The following is a 21,477-nucleotide window of genomic DNA, read 5'->3' on the forward strand; positions in this document are numbered from 1 at the left end:
CGTATCATGTTTAGATCTTTCTCCATGGCAGCCGAGCAAACTCCAGCATGATGAAGATTGTGCTGTGGTTGAAAGCTCTGGAAAAAAAAAACGACTATATGGACTTTGAGTTGGGAATGTTGGGTTGTTATGATTATGATAAGAAGCTGTTTTTTAATTTGACCGCACACTCAACTTTTCAAACTTAACTTTGAACACAGGTAAGACTTTTAAAAACAAAAAATGATTCTTTTATTAGGTGTAAGCTTTGATGCCTTATCTCTGTGTTTGGAAACTGTGGAACCTGAAGCTTGCATGGACGAGCTTCAAGCAGACATAACTTAAAATATCTGAGATTATCTCAGTGTGAGTCTTGGAAAAGAGAGAGAGAGGGGTCAACGTGTTTCGGATCCAAAATCTCTGCCAATTTCTTTCCTAAATCCCCACATGAAAAACATCTAAACTCCATGTATCTGATTCCACGGGGAACTCGGGCCATTACCGCACACTATGGAGAAATCACTGGACTTAAGGAGTTGGCTGCGTGAACAAGGAAGGGTATTGAATAAATATGAAATGGCTCGTTCAAAATAAAACACAAAAGTCTTTTGTTCCAGCTGGTAGACTTTGAATATAACGGACAAAAACATTTCTCTCAAAACCTCAACTTGTGTCCGTGCATATATCCGAGTGCAGCGAGTGTTCCTGCTGCAGAACGTGTTGGACGTGGATGTTGTGTCAGGTGCCCGGGGAACTTCGCTGCATCCTCACAGACACATTAGCATTTTAAAATGCAGTAAATGCACCCAGGCGTTCGGTGAAACACTTTCCGCTGCTCGGAAATAGTTCCGTGAACATTTTAAAATTCTTCTTTGTGTAGAAAACTGAAGCACACGGACGTGAACAGACTTTGAGGCAAGTTCGGCAAAGATTGTTTTCTGTTGAAAGAATAACGAAATGGAAGTTGACGGAGGGACTTTCACGGAGAGACGTAATAATTTAATAAAGAATAGTTTTTAACAAATAATCATCATGGAAAGATTCACGAAATGTCCTTTGTGTCTTCTTTCTCAACAATGTTTATCTAAACCAGCATTGTGTAGCATTCAGGTCAGTTTGTGGCTTTTTTTTGTTGCTTTATGTATTTTGTGTAACGTGCAATTTTCTTCTCTAACTCAGATTTGTTTTACTTTTTTCATTCTTCTGTATTTTCTTTTGTTACTCTGCTACTTTGCATTTGGGAAACTACCTCAAACACACACACACACACACACACACACACACACACACACACACACACACACACACACTCAGTCCTTTTTAAATTGATATTTCGCACAAAGTTTGAAGGCAGAGAATCTTTGATAAATGAGGGTGATTAGCTGAATGTGTTGATCTGATGGTTAATGTTGCAACAATATTTGCAGGTCAGTGAATAACATTTGATTTTAATATTTTCTTTTCTGCAACTCATGTTGTTTTGCAGCAACCAAATTATCTAAAATGACAGGGAACAGTGACCCTGGCAATTATGGCGACGAGCTAATTTCACAATACGGTGAGTTTGTGTTTTGGTTGGAACTTTGCAAACTTATCCCACAAAGTGCTGCTAAAGGATTCTTATGTTCACGTTAGAGCAGCACCTCAGTCAGTTTCCACCGTGAAGACATCGTGAGTGTAGTTTTTATTTCTTTCATTTTACTGTTATTGTATTGGTGCAGCTCTCTATGATCTGCTCCAGCTGTTATTCTTTACATCTACTTTACAACTTCTACACTGCGGAAAAACCACGCAATCAATTAATCAATTATCAAAACTACAGGGTTACCAAGAATAATATGAATCAGTTAATCCATTAACTTTGATCTCCATCGATAATAATGTTGTCTCATACAAAAAATAATGGAATAAAGCTGTAGACCAAATTCCTTTCTTGTTTTTAGACTGGTAGATGTCATTTTCGGTAAAACCTTGGAGCTTAGACTGCCTGGACTCAGCTGTGTTAACAAGCTGTTATCAGTTCTCATCTTATCTTATGATTCATGGAAGAAAAAGTGGGATTTCCTTCCTGACAAGCACAAAGTCGAAGGGTTTCAACTGAGAAAAGTAATGATTCTATATCATATTTAGGGAAAACTGTAGTTTATTGATTAGGTTTCCTGAGAAACTGAGCATGAAGGTATATCATCTGAGGTATACCTTCATGCCTCCTTTCTTTGTGACTACCACCTGCACCTTTTTCAAACACCAAGTAATTTGGAGACTTTGCTCTTTTCCTTCGAATTTAAATAAAACCATCAACCCAACGGGATCTGAGGCTGAACAGAAACCGCCTTGTTTTCAAAATATTATTCAAAATATCAATCCTCATCTTTTAAATAATGTATTGACATAACAGCATTGTTATGGTGGACAGAGCCAGCGAGAATTACAAGACTATAAAAATGAATGGCAGCTCTGAAGTTTTCGCGTAAACATGACATTTATAATCTGTGAGTGTGTTGGTGTGTGTATGAGTGTGTGCACTTTTATTTTTATGGTTGTGAGTTCTAATTTTGGTACAAAAACATTGCTGGGAGGACATTTTGGCCTCCCCTCAACTTCAAATGGCATTTGCTGTGCTTGTGTGTGTGTGTGTGTGTGTTTTTGAGAGAGAGAGAGAGAGAGAGAGAGAGAGAGAGAGAGAGAGAGAGAGAGCACGAGGCAGACTGACTACACCATATGAGGTCTTTGTAAATCTTCGCCTGACTCGTGCTGACGTGGACGGTTTTCCAGTAAACGAGAGAAAAACAAACCAAAACCAACTCAAAGACAAAGTCGTATCGCTTCCATCGATAAAAATGCAATCCGAAGAAAACATGTCACCGATTGTTTTGACATCCAAAGAGGAGGGAGGTGCCAAAGCAGACAGAGGCAGAGTGTGGCAGCGAGGGGTTTGTTTGTGGCCGGGCCGCGGGGTTTGCTTTGGCCGGTGTTTCACAGGAGCAACGTGTGATTATCATACCGCAGCTATTTTTCAAGAACAAATCTATTTACAGAGATCAGAATGCCGATTGGGCTCTTTAACGCCATGAGCCTGCATCCGAAACAGCCTGGAATGTCCAGGGATGCCCTTTGCTTACTTCAGCGGCATAAAAATAATTATTATGTGCTTATCCAAAGAAGTTATAGATGTATACGCGATGTTGAAAGTATGTAGGCAGGATCATCATACAGCAAATCAGAAAGAAGTCGATGCCTGTGCAGCCGGAGCAAGAAATACAAACTCAAGGTAACAACAGCTGGTCTCAGATTCGATCTTTACACCGTGGTCACTCAGAACCTCAACTTTCCCAGAAGTTCAAAACACACAATAACATCTCATCTCTTCGGCTTGATTGAAATCTATTCCCTGAGTCCTCTGGGGAAACCCCCCCCACAGCCCACTCCAGGTACACACTCCTCAAGATGGAAATCTCTTAAAGTGAGCCCCCTGTCATCACGGGAGAATTCTTCAAATTAGACGTAGCAATGGGCTTAACGCTGCCTGATGTCGGGAAACACTTGAAACCTGTGTTCCTTTCTGCAGCGCCGGTGCAGGGAATGGAAGGATCGAGGCAAAAAGGCTTTAAAGCTGCAGAATCACATCCCATTGCTTCGTCATTCCAAGACGTTTCGCAACTAAAGGGACCTCTTATCAGACGGAACTAACCATCCAGTGAAAACTGCAGAATTGGAGATGTCAGAGCTTCTCCTCCGAAGCCAGCTCTTGCTTGGAACTGTGTGGAATTTGCAGTAGTTTTCCACATCTGAGAGGGCCAAGCATCTGCCATAGTTTGAGGCCTGTTATCATTAACCCCCTTGAAAAGAAAACAGAAACCTTCGCCCCCGCAGTACACAGGGACAAAGCGTCAATCAGGGGAAAGTCTGCAACGAGGAGACAATGACGAGCGATACATTCGGGTTTGGAAAGAAGAGTTTGACCGCAGACTCGCATAACTGAATTTAAAGGATTGAAGTGCTTTGAATGAATCAACCGACATATTGTCCTCCCATTGTACTACGGCATAATGGCTTTTGTTTCATTCACACTTTGTGCGTAACTGCAACTCAAAACGTATATTTTTCCAATTCTCCCTTTTATACTTGCAGAGATCATGTTTGCAGGCTGCACAGATTGTTTGTGAGTCAACGGTCACACGAGCAAAAAGCCTGAGTGAAAAACACACAATCACTAAATATGGAGAATATGACAACGACAACTTTCTAACCTGGCCACAAAATCTATCCGTTCTAAGTTTTCCTTAAGGTTTAAAGATCGTCACTTATTAGAATACAACCCGAGCGGGAACATAAATGGTTGTACCAAAAAATTCGTATCATTGTGATCCTCAAAGTTATCAGGATTCATCCTCTGGAGACCATGAATGTCTTTACTAAAAGTTATGGCAATCGATCTGGTAGTTCCAGAGATATATTTCGTCTGGGACCAAAGTGAAGTGAAGAAACAGACATTTCCTCCATCTAAAAATAATTTGTTCAGCTATTCACAGATTCCTTTATTCTTCAGCCTGTGTTGCATCAACACTAAGTCTGCTACTTCACCTCACACCAGCAAAGGATTCTACAAAAGCACATCCAGTCCCCTCGGATGTGTTTTTGTCAGTTTCCCAGCTACAATGAAATCCTGTAAACACAGACAATTGTTTTTTTTCTCTTTCTCTTTGCTGGCGGCGTGTTCCCTTGGCCTCAAAATAACCCATTACTCTTAATCTCTGGCTGCTTGTAGCAACGTGAGCACTTTTTTACCTGTAGTTCTGTTTCTCGCTGCCAATTTGGAAGCGGTCGTACAGAGAGAAGGCCTGGTGTCCATCCCAGTCTGTCAGCTCCACACGCAGAGCGTACTGCCGCTGACTGGTCAACTGGTAAACGTACTCGTTCCCCAGCCAGTGCTCCGCGGACACGCTCCCAAAACCCTGCGGAGAGACCGAAGAGACGAAACACAGTAATCAGCGTGGACATACCATCGAAATGTGTTTTTGTAAATCAAGAGATTCTCCGTCACTATCTCTTCTCAGTTTTCCTAGAATGATAAAATCTCCAGCACTGGAGGATTGTGGAATGGATGAGAAGGAATTCTCTAATTTTTGTATTGATTTATTTTTCTGGACAATCAGAAATAAGATCGGAGCAAACAGATCATATCTAATAATAAATAATGTGGCTGTTTATGCAACAGCAGACATTTTCAGCATCCTTTCGTTCCTCTTCAATCCTCCAGACTGAAAAAGACAAACACACAACTCACATTGTGTATTTCAATGTATTTTGTACGCGCTCTCTCCATCATGTGGATAGAAGCACCTATCCGTAAAAGTGTGTAAATTGGTAGCAGCTGTAATGGACGCACACCTTTTTCCATCCCTGCCAAGTCACACATGTTAAACTCATTATTACCTTAAGACGTCTCTCCCAAAACACACACTGCAGGAAGGGACACCACTTCAAACAACCGCAAAAAGTCGGTATGTGATCAGAGCGGCTGGCGGTCAAAGGCAAAGTGCTTCTGACAGCAGCAGACTGCCGAGGGGAGCAGCCCTGACAGGACGGTCTGGGCCGCTCCATTAGGGACGGAGGAGGAAGGAGGGTGAAGCAGGGAGAGAGTCGGGGGGAGATGTCTGTGTTTGTGTTGAGCGTGTGTGGTGATGAGGAATGGGAAGGAGGGAAAGTAAATATGGGGCATTCCTCCGGGCTGAGGCATGTCCTGCCGAGTGGGTGGAAGTGAAAGTAGCCGGGGCCCGTAATAGCTTTCTCTCTCTCTCTTTCTTTCCCTGCAATTGATCGCCCTCCTGATGAGATGCTCCCTTCTGACCGGCCTTCACCTCCCTTCTGACCGGCCTCCACCTCCGTCCAACGCCTCCTACTGTGATCCAGCTTTTCTCCAGAACCCGGGCTGGAGAAAGTCTCTGAGTCTGTTGTTGGTTTCCTGTTACATGGTTGTGGTGCTTCGTGATTCTTCACATGCAAACCTGATCCACATCGATCAGCTCAGAATTGATGAGGAGCTGCTTCGTCAGGTTGTTGCGCTTGAATCAGTTTTTGTATAAAAAATAAGTAATTGTCAGCGTTGATCAGTGTAAATCTCAGGAGCTGCTGCACGTACACAAATCTCAAACTATTAAATTACCCAGCAGCCTTTTTTTTAGCAACCTTTCAAATGTTTATTCAGTTCAGTATTTCAACAGATTACCCAGAACACTTCTAATGTAAACTGGTGTCTCACAGATTCAGCTGCTTCACGTGATGTTTGTGTGTCGAGCGTCTCAGGTTGATGAGCAGCAGCTCACTGGTTAACTGCACCTCTGGGGCGCCCGGCGAGGAATGTTATTCCCATTATACAGAAGACTTGTGCAGCAGTGCCTGTTCTAAATACGCCTGTTTGATGCCCTGTCCAGAGACTGTGCAAAACAAACTGTTCCCTCTGTGTTTGGCCCTCGCGTCCACACACAGATGTTCACGTGAACATGTAAACTGAGCCTTTGGAGACATCTGAGGACATCACAGCTACTTCACGCGTGTCCACTGATGGTTGGTGCAATGAGCATGTGCCAATTGCGGCTATATACCTTTTTTATACTTTGGTTTACAGCTAACTTTAGCATCACTGCACCACATTACCGGCATTCACAGGCGTCTGCTTTGCCCAAAGTTACCACAGTGTTCTTCTCTGGTATATGACTGGTCGTTGTGGCACACTTTATCACCAGCTACTGGGGCTTGTTTGAGTTTGTGTAGTTTATTTGCGTTCTCTTGTGTGGATGAAGATCATGTAGCTGCTACACACAGGGTTCTTTGCTTCTTTGTAAGATGGCCGGAGCTCGACTCAGTCCGTAGAACTCGTCCCTTAGTTTGATGAGTTCCTGCTCCTCCTGCTGCAAAGCTCTGTTGGTCTGTTTAATCAAAATCTATTAATATGGATAATGTTCAAATCGCCTCCTTGCCCCCCCCCCCCCCCCCAGCAGCACACCTGCCAAGTTTGAAGTAGACGTGATGAACTGATTTTTAAACAAACTGTGAAGATAAGAGATTCCTCGCATTATACTAACATGGAAGATTGAGTTGTTGAACATAATCTCCTGCGATTTGCAATCTCTTGGTAATGTAATTGCAAACATCGGATATCACTTGAATACGTGCTCTACACCCCCGTTGCCAAAAACCGTCTCTGCGGTCCTATAAAGAAACACAATCTCAGCTTTTTTTTTTGCTGAAAAGTTTACAAATCCTCCCAGTACATTAAATCAGTGAGCATGAGCCTCGGAGGGGCCGAGAGTGAGAAACTCTTCTGGAGGAGGCCGACGGCCACACTCGACTGTGAGATCAGCAGTGGACTGTAAAAAGGTGTGAGTGTCCCCTCATGTGCTGTAAAGCCCCTCATGCACTCCACCTGTTTCAAAGCTGGAAGGTCCTTCCACGTCCAACTTATAGAAATTTACTTCCTCAGCCTTAAAAGACCTTTAATTCGTTCCCCTGTGTTCTGTTTTCTCTTTCATTAACCCCCCCGCGTGCTCTTTTTATCCCTTCCTAACAATCAATCTTCCTCCTTCTGCCCCAAAGCAGCGAGCGCCAGGTCAGTTTGACAATCTTTCCCTCCTGTTCCCAAAATGTTGTTTAACAGCTGATGTGGACATTTCTTTATCGAAATGGGAGCATAATTACTTCTGTAAGTGCTTCACAGAGTTATTTGCTTTAATTGGGTTCAACCCTGAACGTTTCTTGGCTCGTGTTTTGCCACAAACACGACGGTGAACGCTCCAGTAAGACCAGCGGAGACAGGGAAAATAATCAAACTGGAAACACAGAGCATATTACATCCGAGAAGAAGTCAAACATTTCGTTCAACAATAAACCGGGGGAAGGTAAACACAGGTGACTGACACGGAAAACACCAGCAGCGCAACTGCTACTAACAATAAACTCAATTTAACATACTCAGGTTCGTTTAGGCTCAATGCAAATACGCATACGTGGTTTACGTCTTGATGACAAACAGATGAAACACCAGGAACCGGGATATAGAGACTAAACAAATGTGTGTGTGTGTGTTCTTTTAATTCAGATTGAGGTAATCATTTCCTGTTGGAAGAGAGTAAGAATAACAGTATATCAGTGGATCTGCGTCTGAGGAGCTGATCTCAGACACTGAGGATGATATTGTGAACACAATAACAACAGGGGGGGTATCGCTGAGGAGGAATCACATCTGGCTGAAACGTACCAACTGTTCTCGGACCAGTGGATCCTGACTCTGTTCTCAACACAGTCAACGGCCAGATTATTTCTTATATGTGTCATAATCCTCGAGGAACGACACAGGATGTTTTTCTTATCGCACAATTTCGTAATTTTTGACATAATGGATACAGATGAGTGTCTCTACGCAGGGAGAGTGTCTTTGTCTACGTTTATTTGTGTTGACTCACCGTCTTGTACTCCTTCCACGTCCTCTGGAAGTCCATGCTGCCGTCTTCTCTGCGCTGGATCACCGTCCATCCACCGCCGGCTGTTTCCATGTTGCAATAAACCTACAGGATTAGACGGAGGAAGAAAGGGAAGGTTAAAAAAGATTAATTAAAAACTGAGAGGACTCATAGACGATAGATAAAGATGGACGGCATGACGGCTCCCCAAAAGTGAAGCCAAATCATGTTGATCGTCCCCTGGTGGTTGGCTGCAGTAAAGTTCATAAACCCCACCTCCTCCATGTTAGTGGATGGGACATGGGCGACTCTAAAAAGTCCCAAAACACGACAAATACATTTTGCTTTGTTTTTTTTCGGTAAGTCTGTTTTTAATAAGTCATTTGATGCAATATAATGAGGTGAAACGTCTTGATTGACAGCTGGGATGGACTCGTAATTGGTCGAGTGTGTATATCTGCTGGAGCTTGACCCCACATGCACAGAGTCTGGCTCAAGTACAACAAGTAAGGAAGTGGAGACGTGTCGTCCATCTTTATTTAGTCTATCAGAGGATTTACAGGTTTTAAGATGTAATTTAACTACAAAGGTAATGAATTCAATATCTAACATTGAACCTCTGTGGCATTAACAAACACTGAAGGGTCATTTGGAGAATTCTTTGGGTTCAGACCCTCCCTCTTCTCAGCCGTCACGATGAATCATCTCTGGGAATGCGACGTATCTGTGTCCTCCTCAAACCTAATCAGTGTCTCCTTATCCCTCAGCGACTCCCCGGAGATGTTCCTCATCAGACGGCTTTGTTTCTGCCGGATCAAAGTGGGGGTCCGGGCCGGACACATACCAGCAGACACCTGGGTGTAATGTGGCCCTTAACCTTGGACCTCAGTGTGTGTAAGCTGATAAGGCCGGGCCGGCGCTCTATCTGCAGCGCGGCTCTTTGTTTTGAGGAGGAGACCCCAGGGTGGAGCGGAGAAGGTCTCTCACCTCAGCCGGCGCACACAGCTGAACACACACTAACCCGGCCTGGGTATAATTAAGGAAGTACCCCTGATAGAATCATTTTCCCCAGGACTGGCTCATCATTCATGGTTTACGTGCACACAAAAGAACACACACACACACACACACACACACACACACACACACACAAACTGCTACCTTCAAAACCAATGTTTTCCCTGCAGTTAAGCATAATTGCCTTTTTTTGCAACATTTGAAAATGACTGTCATTTCCCCTTTAGTCTTTTTATGCGTAAACTGACAATGTGCATTAAAAAACAGGTGTCCTGCTCCACATCTGTTCCAATAACCCCACCCCACCGCTCCACACTCAGAGCTGCTGAGTGGATTATAAGCTGTTGGTGTTCCTGCAGCAGTTAGCGGCCATCGCTCACACTCATCTGTGGCTCTGATGTCCAACTCAGAGAAAACAGCCCATTGGGAAAGAGCTTCCTAGATGAAAAGACAGATATCCTCACTTTACTCTGGACCTGTTTGGCTGCAGCTTCTCACCTTCTTGGTCTCCAGGGCGTTGATCTGGATGGTGTAGATGGCGTTCTTATGGAAGCCGGCCAGGTAGAGGTCGGCACAGTCGCGGAACTTCTTCTCTTCGTCCGCGACCTTTGTGCTGTTAGGAACAACTGTGGAATAACAAACATGGGTTTATAGTCTTTGTAGAATACGAGGGCACAAAGACAGATTAAACACAGGAAAGCTACTTGTGCTAAATATAAAAAACTCTAAAATGAGCATAAAGAGTTACTCGCACAGATTGGAAACACATTCTGCTCATTCTCTGCTGTGAAGTGAAGAAACAGTTTCACTGTGTCACTTTCTTGCTGAAAGTGAAATGAAAGAAAATCGACCGGGAGCCAGAAGCTAATTGGTTCAGTTCAAGGCTGAAGACATCTGTTGATGAGTCTCTGGAGCAAACCAGTTATTGAATCAATATTGCATTGCAACAACAATAAATTGGGGTTTTACTGGAAATGACAATAGTAAGGTGCAGTAACTTCCTGGAGCCTCCTTAGGTTCTCTGGAAAATTGTATAGTGATGACAAAGCCATTTTGAAATGGCTTTAGCCCCCCCCCCCCAAAATTGCATTGAAAGATAAGCAACTAAAATCTGCCGCCCCTGCATACAACATGAATTAAAGTTCTGCAACGTTCAAAGATTCATCATATTCCACATCTGTGAATATCTAATAACCACCAGATAAACTGTGAGGACGTGTTAACAGGAGAGAAGCCGTTTCACAGACTGAATGATTCTTCACTCGAGGGGACGGCCTCAGATTCTGACACCAGCAGCTGCATCCATCTCCATCTGCAGATAATTATGGCGCCACGATTTTCTAAACCAAGCGAAGGCGCTAAGGACAAAATGCTACAAGCTATAAATTTCAAGTTCCTGTTATAACAAGTGGTTTGTATTTATCTACCGAGCTCTCGTTGCGTTGACGAGAATTCCTCCAGATCCCCCCCCCCCCGCCCCCCCCGTCTCTCTCCTCTCACTCCTGTCAAATGAAGGCTTCCTCTCAGTTTTCACACAGTTGTTTTTATTATTGGAGTGGTGGAGGCGAGGAGGATGTCAGTGAGAAGTGAAAGGTGTCAGCGATCCTCCGCCGGGGGCTTTGATCGCTCCTCCTCCGGCGGGGGAGCCTCCCGGTGGAAGCAGGGAGCTTGTTTTGGGTGCGCTATCGGAGCATTTTGACAAAGTATTGAGTGTCAGCAACAAGGATCTCCTGCTGGGACAGGTTGACAGGGCAGGCCCTTGCACACCGGACTCTAACACAACAAAGGGTGGCCCTGTCAGGTGGTAATTTACCCCAAGCCGGCAGGCGGCAGGGGGCATTTCAGAGACACCGTCGGAGGGGAACCTTCTGGTATCCAGCCGGGACGATCATTTCCCAATCGCCTTCGAGAGGAGGAGGTCTGCAGAGGGACGGGACGCTCCAGAGTAGGAGCGGCTCCCTTGAACAGCTTGCTGCCCAGCTCTCCAAATATTATTTATGTCCCAATATTTATTTACAGAAAAATATTTAGTGGTTCAGTGGGGACTCGTATTCAGGAGGGGGTTCATGTGAAAGGACCAGCAGGGCTCCGGTGTTTGCATAAATCAGTGCCCTTGCCAAATGAGCCAAAATACTTGAGCTGAGAGGAGTGAATAATGGAGCTGAATGGACATCACAGCCCCCATGTGACTTCAATCAGTCTCTAAATACTGCTGTGGGTCGGAGTTATTCATACAAGCACCAATTAATTCCTCTGGTGTATTCATATATGAAGGATGCAAAGCTCATTCCCACACTTCCTTTTATAACCATGATGCATGATCCTGAGTTAACATGTGAGAAGGATCGTCGTGGAAAACGTCTGAGTGAGACGCATGAGCGAGTTCTATGTGTTTGATAACTTTCATTTCATTTCCTTTCATGTTCTACTTTGCAAAGAACAGACACTCACTGCAGAACTATTCTCAGGTTTTCTCACTTTTGATTAAACTTGTAAACTGTAAGTCACAATTCTAACACTTCTAAATGCTGCACTTTTTTTGAATCGCACATTATTCACACTATGACAGAACAGGGTTCACTTATCCTGCCCATGAACAAGTCAGCAGGAGCCAGGGATTGAACCCCTGACCTGCCTGGTAGCGTACAAGCTGTCCAATGCATGTTGTAGCCCTCATGTCCAGTGGATTATGTTATTTTGTTAGGAAAATCTAAATGCTGACTGTAAAACCCTGTAAATATATTGGACTTTTAAACCCTCAGTAACAGCTTATGCATGATTACTGTCAGGGTTCTGTTTAGACGATTCAGTGCACCTCTTACAGTTTGGGAGAGATCTTGGGTAAACACTGAAAAAGTAAAAACTGAGTTATGCCTCGACTTTTTCAGTATTCAGACAAAACCACAATCATTACCAAGTATTTAAGTTGCCTCAAATCTGGCTCTTTCTCTGCGTACATACATCTCAACCTCCCTTGTATGAGCTCTCTGCAAAATAAGATTGTGAGACTTCTCAAACTGGTGGAGAAAAGCAAATATGCATTTTCTAAAGTTTAATTTGTTGTTTTATTTTATTCTCGATATCCAAGTCATATCAAAATCTAATCTGGATTGTGAAGTTCTCCTTTCCTCTTGTGCTGAGGCATTGAACACTCAAACGCTAATGTCAACTTTTTGGCTTCGCGTGGAACCCTAAAATAATTACCCTCCTATCCGACTCCTGAGTAAGCAGCTGTTAAAGTGATGAATGCCATTCATTTAGTGGGATAATAGAACAATGTAAAACAAAATCATATTTAGCGGCCAGACATTTTTTTACAGAGCGTTCCAAAGCTGAGGTCAATTACCGCTAATAGTGTGTGGCTCATTGCACCCTAATGAGGTTTAGGTAATGATTACAACCCAAACAAGAGCTCTGCTGCTTCATCTGGCCACATCAAAAAAAAAAGATCTTCCCGAACCCTCCATTTGCAACGCGACGGTTGAGAAATGGAAAACAAAAAAAGTCAGTTTCTGGAGATTTAGTGTTAAAACTCCCTTTTCTAAGTATCTATCAAGTTTCCCCAAAAGCAAAAGTCAAAGATGATTTGAGTCCATGCTTTAGAGGAAATGCCCAGGCTCAGTTTTCAAAACACAAGTCTTACGCAAGCAGACGCCACTCAGATGCATGAAACGCTAACCCTCTCCTCAAATGAAAACACTAATCCATTCCTCAAATAAACAAAAGCCCTCGCCTGAATTCAGGAGAGAAAAAAGAGAGAGAGAGAGCTTTTCTGCCTCTGTGTTTTAGAGGCTATCGACCAAAACAGGGGCAGGGAGTCAGAGGGAATCGCTGAGATCTACCTACTCCTTCACCTCCTCTGGACAAGGCCTCCCCCGGGAGCTGTAACAGTTTGACTTATTCGGGCCGGGGGTGAGGAAAGGGGGGAGACCTCTGACCCGCTCGCCCGCCTCAACCTTCAACACAGCCGGGGGAAGAGGAAAAGACCAACCACAGAGCAGCAGCGGTCACGTTCCATTTCTATCACCTCTCGTTAAGACAGCCACCAATTACTGGGCGATGTATGGGGCCGAGGTCTCCGGCTCCCCTGACCTCACTGTGGCAGACATGCTGGCAAAATAAAAAAAAAGCTACACAAAGTATAATTTAAAGTGAAATAAATCAAGTTGAACTCGTTACAAAAGCAATAAAACAGAGACTGGGTGAATCGGGACTGAGTTGAAGGATACATCAGGACGAGTCGGGCCAAGACGGTCTCAATAGGCCTCTGGTAATTAAATATAACATACACAGATCCAGACTAAACACACGGAGCGCGAGTATGAGTAAAGGCCACCCGCGACATTTACTGCACGGAGCATTGAGATAACAAAAGGGAGCCGATGAATGATGAACACGAGGCATGAGGAGCAGTCATCCACTCGTGACTCCTCCGTCCCTCCATGCCCCTTGTTGTTTCCTGTCTGATGGGAAACACCGAGACGCACTGTGGGGTCTCCAGGCGTCACGGCAGGAAATCAAAAAAAAAAATGGAAATGAGTTTGCAACCAATCTCCCAAACAGTCACGTCAAAGCTCCTGTGACCGACGGGCTTTGAGGCCAGTGTCACCACGAGATGGGTTTCCTTCTTAAACGGCTGAGACGGGGGTAAATGAGTTCACCGTGTTTGACCAGATATGAGAGGTTGCGTTACCGCCGGGTCAAACGTCGAGCCAATGGATATCCTGCTCTGTTATTCAAAGGGAGGAAGAGGCTCCGAGGAATCAAAATAAGCCTCTTACTTCATGTTTGACATTTTAGCGAAGCTGTGTGCACGGTTCTGATTTAAGCGTGACAAGCGAGTGTTGCAGGGGAACAGTGCCATGCTGGTTTATGAGAGGCACCATACCTCTTTAACGGGAGCGTACTGGGTTAGGATGAGGCTTTGTTTCTTTCTTCACGCTGGTTGGGAGGATGCAGAATCGAACGCCCGGTGCATCCCTGTGTGTGTCAGCGTGGGGTACGGTTTACAGAACACGGTTCACGAGGATCATAAAAACCAAAGACTCACCAGGAGGAAGTAACAAGTTGAGTGTTGCCTTGCACGGCCAATCCACAAACCTTGCTTTACACACATTGTGGTCTGGCAAAGGTCAATGAGGCATTTTTTCTTGGATTGGAGCTGTCGCTAGCGGGGGCCAACAAAATTTGGATCGGTCCATACCAGCTGACAGAAGAATGACATGTGCTCCCCTCCAGTGAAACGTAAACATAAACACCACGGCACGAACCGAGCCAGCGGATGATTAATGTTTCTAAATTATGCTTCAGGAAAAATTACAAATCAAAAGAATTAAAAGGAGTGAACTGAGCCGAATGCTAACATGATCACAGTGACAATCAAAACATTTGTTTTAGGTAAAAAACAATCACGAATCTGGACGAGCTGCACTGAGCTACGTGCGAACATCCTGGTGTTTACTTGGTTGAGTGTTTATTGTGTTTACCATCTTATTTATATAAGTATTGGAACACATATAAATCTTTTTAAACCATTTTCTACACCAAATCTAATAATAATAATTCAATAATTCAACAATTCCAATAATAAAAAGACCAAATCTCATCCCACATTGGGGCTGAAAACAAAGTCTGACAATTTCATCCTCAGAGGAATTTGAATCATACAATAATCGTTGGACTAATGGACTTAGTTAAAAGCTGGGATGCAATATTGCCGATGTCATACACAGTAACTAATTGCAAATGAACACAGAATAACCTGGAGGTGAGAAGTTGGCCTTACAGTATGTTAATCATGCTCTTTGATTTATTGGCTCTTAGTTGATCCTCAAATCAAATCCTTGCTTGTCGTCGTCTAACCATTCACGGAATTTCAAAGACTGGTTTTGAGCAGCTGGATCCACTCTCAGCGGCTCTGCCAGGCTATCGGACTTCTTCACCACCTCCAACATTCACAGACATCTCTAATATATTATGACTTTTCTTCATCTCCATCCTCAGCACCGTACAAGTGCCAAGAAACTGCTGTTGAGTAAGAGCATAGTCACACTGCTGAAAAGCCTCCAAACCTCATCTCCACATGGAAGCCTTTAACTCCGTTCAGCTTACCTCCGTCTTTGGAGCAGAGGTTGAGCAGGTTGTGGACGGTATCCATCATCTCCTGCTGCTGTCTCTGCAGGGCGGTGCTGTTTCCCGTGGCACGGCTCAGCTGGGTTTCTAGCTCCCGGATAACGCCGCTCTGCCTCCCCACCAGGGTCTGGAGGCTTCCCTTCTCCTGCTTCAGTGTCTCCAGCTCCTCATGGTGCCGCGTCTCCATCTCTGACATCTTCTGCTCCATGAGGCTGGGGGGAAAGGAGTAGAAGTCAAGAAGGGAATCCTAGTCTTGCAGCAGACCCTTTAAACACTAGATCTGGATTCTTATTTAGATCTGCACACACTCATAGATATCAGCCCTCTATATAGACATGATTTTTTCACCAAGATCATTGAATCATTCCCTTGGAAATCAGTGAAAATCTCCAAAAACTATTCTTTCATTTCCCAAGTTTCACTGAAATCTGTTCAGACTTCCATAATCCTGCTGACAAACAAATCAACCGACCAATGGACAAGGGTGAAATCAATATTCCCTCCCTGTTCGCACTAGATCTCAAATAATTGTGGTTAAAATGTGGTGATACACACCCAGGACAGAAACAAAGGCGCTGACGTCTATAGGTTCTGTTGCTGTGTTCCCTGCAGAGTATAAACAAACCCGTCATCGCAGCAGATCCCAGGTAAGTGAATAAGCACTGACACACAGTGTGTAAACTTTACCATTACGCAATTTAAAGCCTGAAAGATGATACGAGCTGACATTAAATTCATTAACTAATCATATCTTTCCCATGATTATAGACCTATAGGAAAATATGTAATTCATAAGATGGAATAACGTCATAATAGCTGAAGCTTAGGGACGTTTCCCTCAGAAATCATATCTGCACAAACCTCCAGAGAAACTTAAAAGTCGGAATCAGAAACTCTGCTTTCAATTGGTTCTCTACTTTTTTCTAAGTGATTGCAGGGATTCTCAGTGGAAACCGTAACGTGACATATGGACCAAACCCTTTTAAACATTTATTACAGTCCCTCAGGACCAATCACTGTGAGCAACAAGCTTTTCAGACGTGGAAACAAATCCAAGAGGCAGATTTAAACTTCTTCCTTTTGCAACAAATGCACAAAGGGCCAACTTGGAAAAGCACAGTCTCATGTATTTCAGTCTGATTTATTGAACATCACAGACAATACAAGTCAATATCATGCAGCTATCTATACAGCTGCAATTTACTTTGGAAAATTGAAGATTTAAGTCGTAGTGAATGAAAGCCAGTAGCAAGCTTTTTGATTTCCCACAGAGAACAGCAGCAGTTAGAGTATAAAACATTTTTAAATTGATGCATCATCTTTGTCCTCTCCAGATTATCTTTGTCCAGTGTGTTATTTGGATGCTGTATCCTCTGTTTACCTGTTCTTGTCATGCAGCTTGCTGATCTCGTTGGTCTGGACCATTAACTCCTTCTCCAGCTTATTAGTGGAGAGAGAATTTTCCAGCATCTGGATCTCGAGCCTCGACGTCTGATTCAGGACCTGCCACGAAAAGAAATGTAAAGAATACAAGAACAACAAAGAGGATATTATGCTTACTATGTTAACTGCAAACGCCGGAAACTTTGAGCTATATTTAAGGTTTCTTTAGACACCGGAGGAAAGAACCACGGCACACATATAAACCATCAACTTTGTTTTCTCTTTGTCAAGTGTTCACCAAACACATGGCAATACTTAGGGAGATACTAATCTCTGCTATGATTATCCTTTTTTTTAAACTTTGCAAACAGTTATCTTCGTCGTGCTTAGGCGAAAAATGACTGACCGCTAACTTTACAACTTTCCATCACCTCCTCCTACAACTCCTCCATATAATCACTGACAGGAACCGGTGCCAAACAACTCAGGGGGAGGGGGGGGGGGGGGGGGGGGGGGATAGGCATTTGAACAGCGTGGCTATTGACTTTGGCCGACTGTGTAACCTTCTCGGGCCGGCTGAGTGTGGAACGGCTGGGTTAATGGAGCGCTGGATGAATCCTCTTAGCGGTAAGAAAGTACAGAGCGGGACAGAGGAACATTTGTTGGACCTCGTGCGCTCCAGGGTGTTTAATAAGTTGTCACCTGCGTCTCCACGTCAGTCAGCTTGCGCGTCTGCTCAGCGGTCTGAGAAAGGAGGTTGGTGCCCATTTCCAACATGGCTGCCGTGTGGTTGTGGACGGCGCTCTGCTGCAGCTGGGCCATCTCCGTCTTCATGCTCTCTTTGATGTAGTTTTCAATCTGCGCCATAAAGAAAATGACAACATAGCAGAAAATGGTTAGATTCATATCGAGACTCCTGTCAACCAAGTTGTTTAAATCTATACAAAAAAGGTTTCCTGTGTACATCTGACAAAAGGCACCAACACAAATTGTCCATAATGTGAGTAGCAGTAAAGTGAAGAATGGGTTTAGTCAATACCAACACAGCCAGATGAATGTGGTTAGAGGCCAAGATGATCAGATTTACCCCAAAGCCCCCGAGAAGCAACTCTTTCATCCTTATCTCCACAAACACAAACAACAGAGGAGATGGAGAAGGAGGTTGAGGTTGGATGAGATTCTTCATATGGATCAACTACATGGGTCATTAGTGCAGTTAGCTTTTTCTTCTCCTTCATTTCCTCGAGTCTTACTGTGCATTACATCATCGTGTTGCCTCGGGTGAACTTTAGCAATAGAAGTGTTTTTTGTGTGTACGACTTTTACAAACACAGCGAATATAACTTGTTTGGATTTTTAAATGCCCACTCGTTCATCTTCTGGCTCGCCGACTAAAAACAGACGGCGATGATGCAACACTCGGCCAGCGGGAGAGAGTCTCAACCACTTGATCAATAAAATGTGTTTCCCGAGGTCGGCTCTGGCTCATCAACCGACTGCAACGGCCATTTTTCTACAACGCATCAGCCAAGATAAATTTTTGTCAACACATTACATGTGTTGGTGTCCTAAGCAACAGATCCTGTTCTGTAGCTGTGGGATAAACACACAAAGACACACACACACACACACACACACACACACACACACACACACACACAGACACGCACACACAGAGAAACTTTATAACCTTGGTAGAAGACTTTACAATGTGCAGCCCATTTTACAGTGTAGTTTTATACAGTGTGTCAGATGTTAGGGAATAAGTAAAAATCCCTGAAATTAATAAGCTCATAGTGTAAATATTTGTAAGTACCTCTTCTGATATTATGGGATACCAATACGAGTATGTAACGACAGAAGTGTGGTTGAAGATTATGTCATTTGTTTCGTAGCACTCTATAAACTAACTGTAAACACGCAATCCTCTACTTGTATATTTGGCGTACTTAGGGTAAATTTGTGCTTCTACTTTTAAACAAATAAGGGGTCGGGAGAAAAGTGTGTTATCACAAAATTTGGGGTATGTTGTAAAGTCGTCACATGGTTGTGCAAACAGAGCGTCTGCTGAGGCCTGCGTTTGTGCAGGTTTACGAGGACTGACACTGGAGTTACACAGTGGGACTTTCTCTGTTACTGAGTTCAGTAAATAGAAAAAACGTTTTTTATTGTTGAGGTTTCAACAGTAAATACAACTGAGCTGAAAACCAGGAGTGTTCACGTCAGGGTCAGGCCAGTTGCACATGATCGATTTTATGTCCTGTTATGGTTTAATGATCACGAGCAGTAAAGAACTCTATAAGTTAAGTGAAAAACCTACGTAGAATATCAAATTTAATATATGATACTAGGTGCCTATGAGTCATTTTATTACTTAAATTAACTTCAAACTGTTTCCACTTGATTCCAAAACTGAGCTGACATGATGCCAAAAACCACAAGCAACAGTAATACTTGTTTAGTACAAGTTCACAGATCATTACTCCCTCATTCCTTAACTTTACAGCTTAGTTCCTTTTTCCATATGCATCAGTATGAACTGTACTGGCACGCTGTCAGTATGAAAATGACCCCGTAAATATTCACTGTTCGTTGCAGGTTAAACCCAAATCCACAGGAATCAGTAAGTGAAGTCTTAAATCACCTTTCCATCTTTTTACATTGTACATTATGACATTACATGTCATTTAGCTGACGCTTTTTCCAAAGCGACTTACATTTTTAGTACACTCAGCATTTATGAGGGGCCATTTAGGGGTTCAGTATCTTGCCAAGGACACTTCAGCATGCAGATGGGGAAGAGTGGGGTTTGAACCGGCAACCTTCGTGTTGGAGAACGCTCTACCACCTAGGCCACACCACCCCATTACATGCAAATCTGCAGCTGAAAAGTAATAATGTCTGCGTGGACGGTAGCAACTTTATGGACGATAGCACCAAGTAAGAGATCCCTTATGTTCCTATGAGAAGTATAATAAAAATATTTTTGGTTCATTATGAAACTGGCGGGACGAATTACAATATGATGGTTCACCGCAGCTGAGATAAATAATGAGAAACACTGCAACCGTTATTAAGTTTGTTCCGATGACGAATGATATTCAGCCGTGACTGCACGGTCAAGGTGACATTGACGTATGATTGAATCTTTCAGGGCTTTCTGACCAATGAACATCCAAGTCAGGTTTGATCCAATTATTAGATCAGTGCCAAAATACAACAGCACATTGAAAAACAATAATACTTTAAAGTTTCTAAGTCTGACTGAGAAACGTTCCTGTCAATGTCTGTTGTCACAAATCTTGTCGATTCCAATATAGTTCTGGCCTTAATTCACTTGCAGAGAAAGAGAAGCATTTTTCCAGCTGTTATTAACAATAGATGTACTTCAAACATTTCAATCAATCCAAGACTGATAGACAATACAAGAGAAAAGTGACAGATTCGCTTTTCTCTTCAAAGGAAACCACCAGTGATCAACGCAGGTCTGCCAAGTGATATTAACTTTAAAATGCAATATCCTTTCTTGGGAACGATATCAAAGCTAAACGATTTTTTTTGTTCAGGCCCGATTTCAGACATAATAGAGCTTCCCCTAACTGTGAACTTACATGAGAGTGATATAAGTGTCACTTTCCACACAGCCTCCAATGGTTTGGCCTCAGGAATTGGAAAGAAAACAAGGCGTCTGGAATCCACCGAGCTCAAGTAATGATGGATTACTCTCTCTGATGATGAACCATAAAACACGAATGTGGAAATAGCTTTCGGTCGATGTATCAACGTTAAATCTCTGAGTGCTTTGGACAGTGTGGGCTGCTTATTACCCCTCATTGCTTTGAACACCTTACACGAGCAGCCTTGCACTTCACTTTACTGCTGAGGTAATTGTCTCGACTGTTTGAGGACGTTGATGGGATTTGCACAGCGGGAGTCGACCTTGGGAGTGAAGGTGGTGAAGGGGACAGACGGCTGAGGAAAACCCTAAACCCAGCGAGCACTCCATGGTTTGTCTCCCGGGGCATTTGGCTGACTCATGGCCTGGATCCTGGTGGGTGTCATAAATGGAAAGTACCGAGGGCAAAATAAAGATTACACAAACACGTCCAATCATGTAGAATCACTAGTTGAGAAGCTATAAAATGTGTCTGTGTGGGAGTTAGGGGTATTTAGAAGCCTTCTAATCTCGACTCTGGCTAAATGCTGTGCTTTTCCGGGCAGTGACTACATGTAGGAACTACTGTCAACAATGAGAGGTCCCACTGCTACCACTGAAATCCAAATGTGTGTCCTTTCTGAATGGGATTCGGGTTGTGAAGTAAATTTGAGTGCATAGTCAGAAAGCAAAAGTTGAATTGCTTAACCTGAACTCTTTCTACAAGACGTCAGCAACCGATTCCCGCCAGAAGATATTGCAAATAAACCACTTTGATTAACTTCAACCTGGATCCAATTTATTTCAATTCATGGTGCTGTTTTCTATTATTTCCATCGATTGACCAATGAA

General features: G+C 43.4%; 1 protein-coding gene across 1 annotated transcript in view; it reads right to left on the reverse strand.

The window, feature by feature from the left end:
* The window catches only part of angpt1 (angiopoietin 1), a 50,436-nt gene that overhangs the window by 11,383 nt on the left and 17,576 nt on the right, over nt 1-21,477 (reverse strand). The window contains exons 2-7 of the mRNA XM_053446074.1: nt 17,673-17,828; nt 16,969-17,090; nt 15,567-15,799; nt 9,954-10,081; nt 8,442-8,543; nt 4,768-4,934 (exon numbers count right to left, since the gene is read on the reverse strand). Coding sequence (XP_053302049.1) covers nt 4,768-4,934; nt 8,442-8,543; nt 9,954-10,081; nt 15,567-15,799; nt 16,969-17,090; nt 17,673-17,828 — 908 coding nt within the window. The remainder of the gene's footprint in view (nt 1-4,767; nt 4,935-8,441; nt 8,544-9,953; nt 10,082-15,566; nt 15,800-16,968; nt 17,091-17,672; nt 17,829-21,477) is intronic.

The sequence above is a fragment of the Pleuronectes platessa genome, chromosome 18, assembly GCF_947347685.1.
Source record: "Pleuronectes platessa chromosome 18, fPlePla1.1, whole genome shotgun sequence".
Lineage (NCBI taxonomy): Eukaryota > Metazoa > Chordata > Actinopteri > Pleuronectiformes > Pleuronectidae > Pleuronectes > Pleuronectes platessa.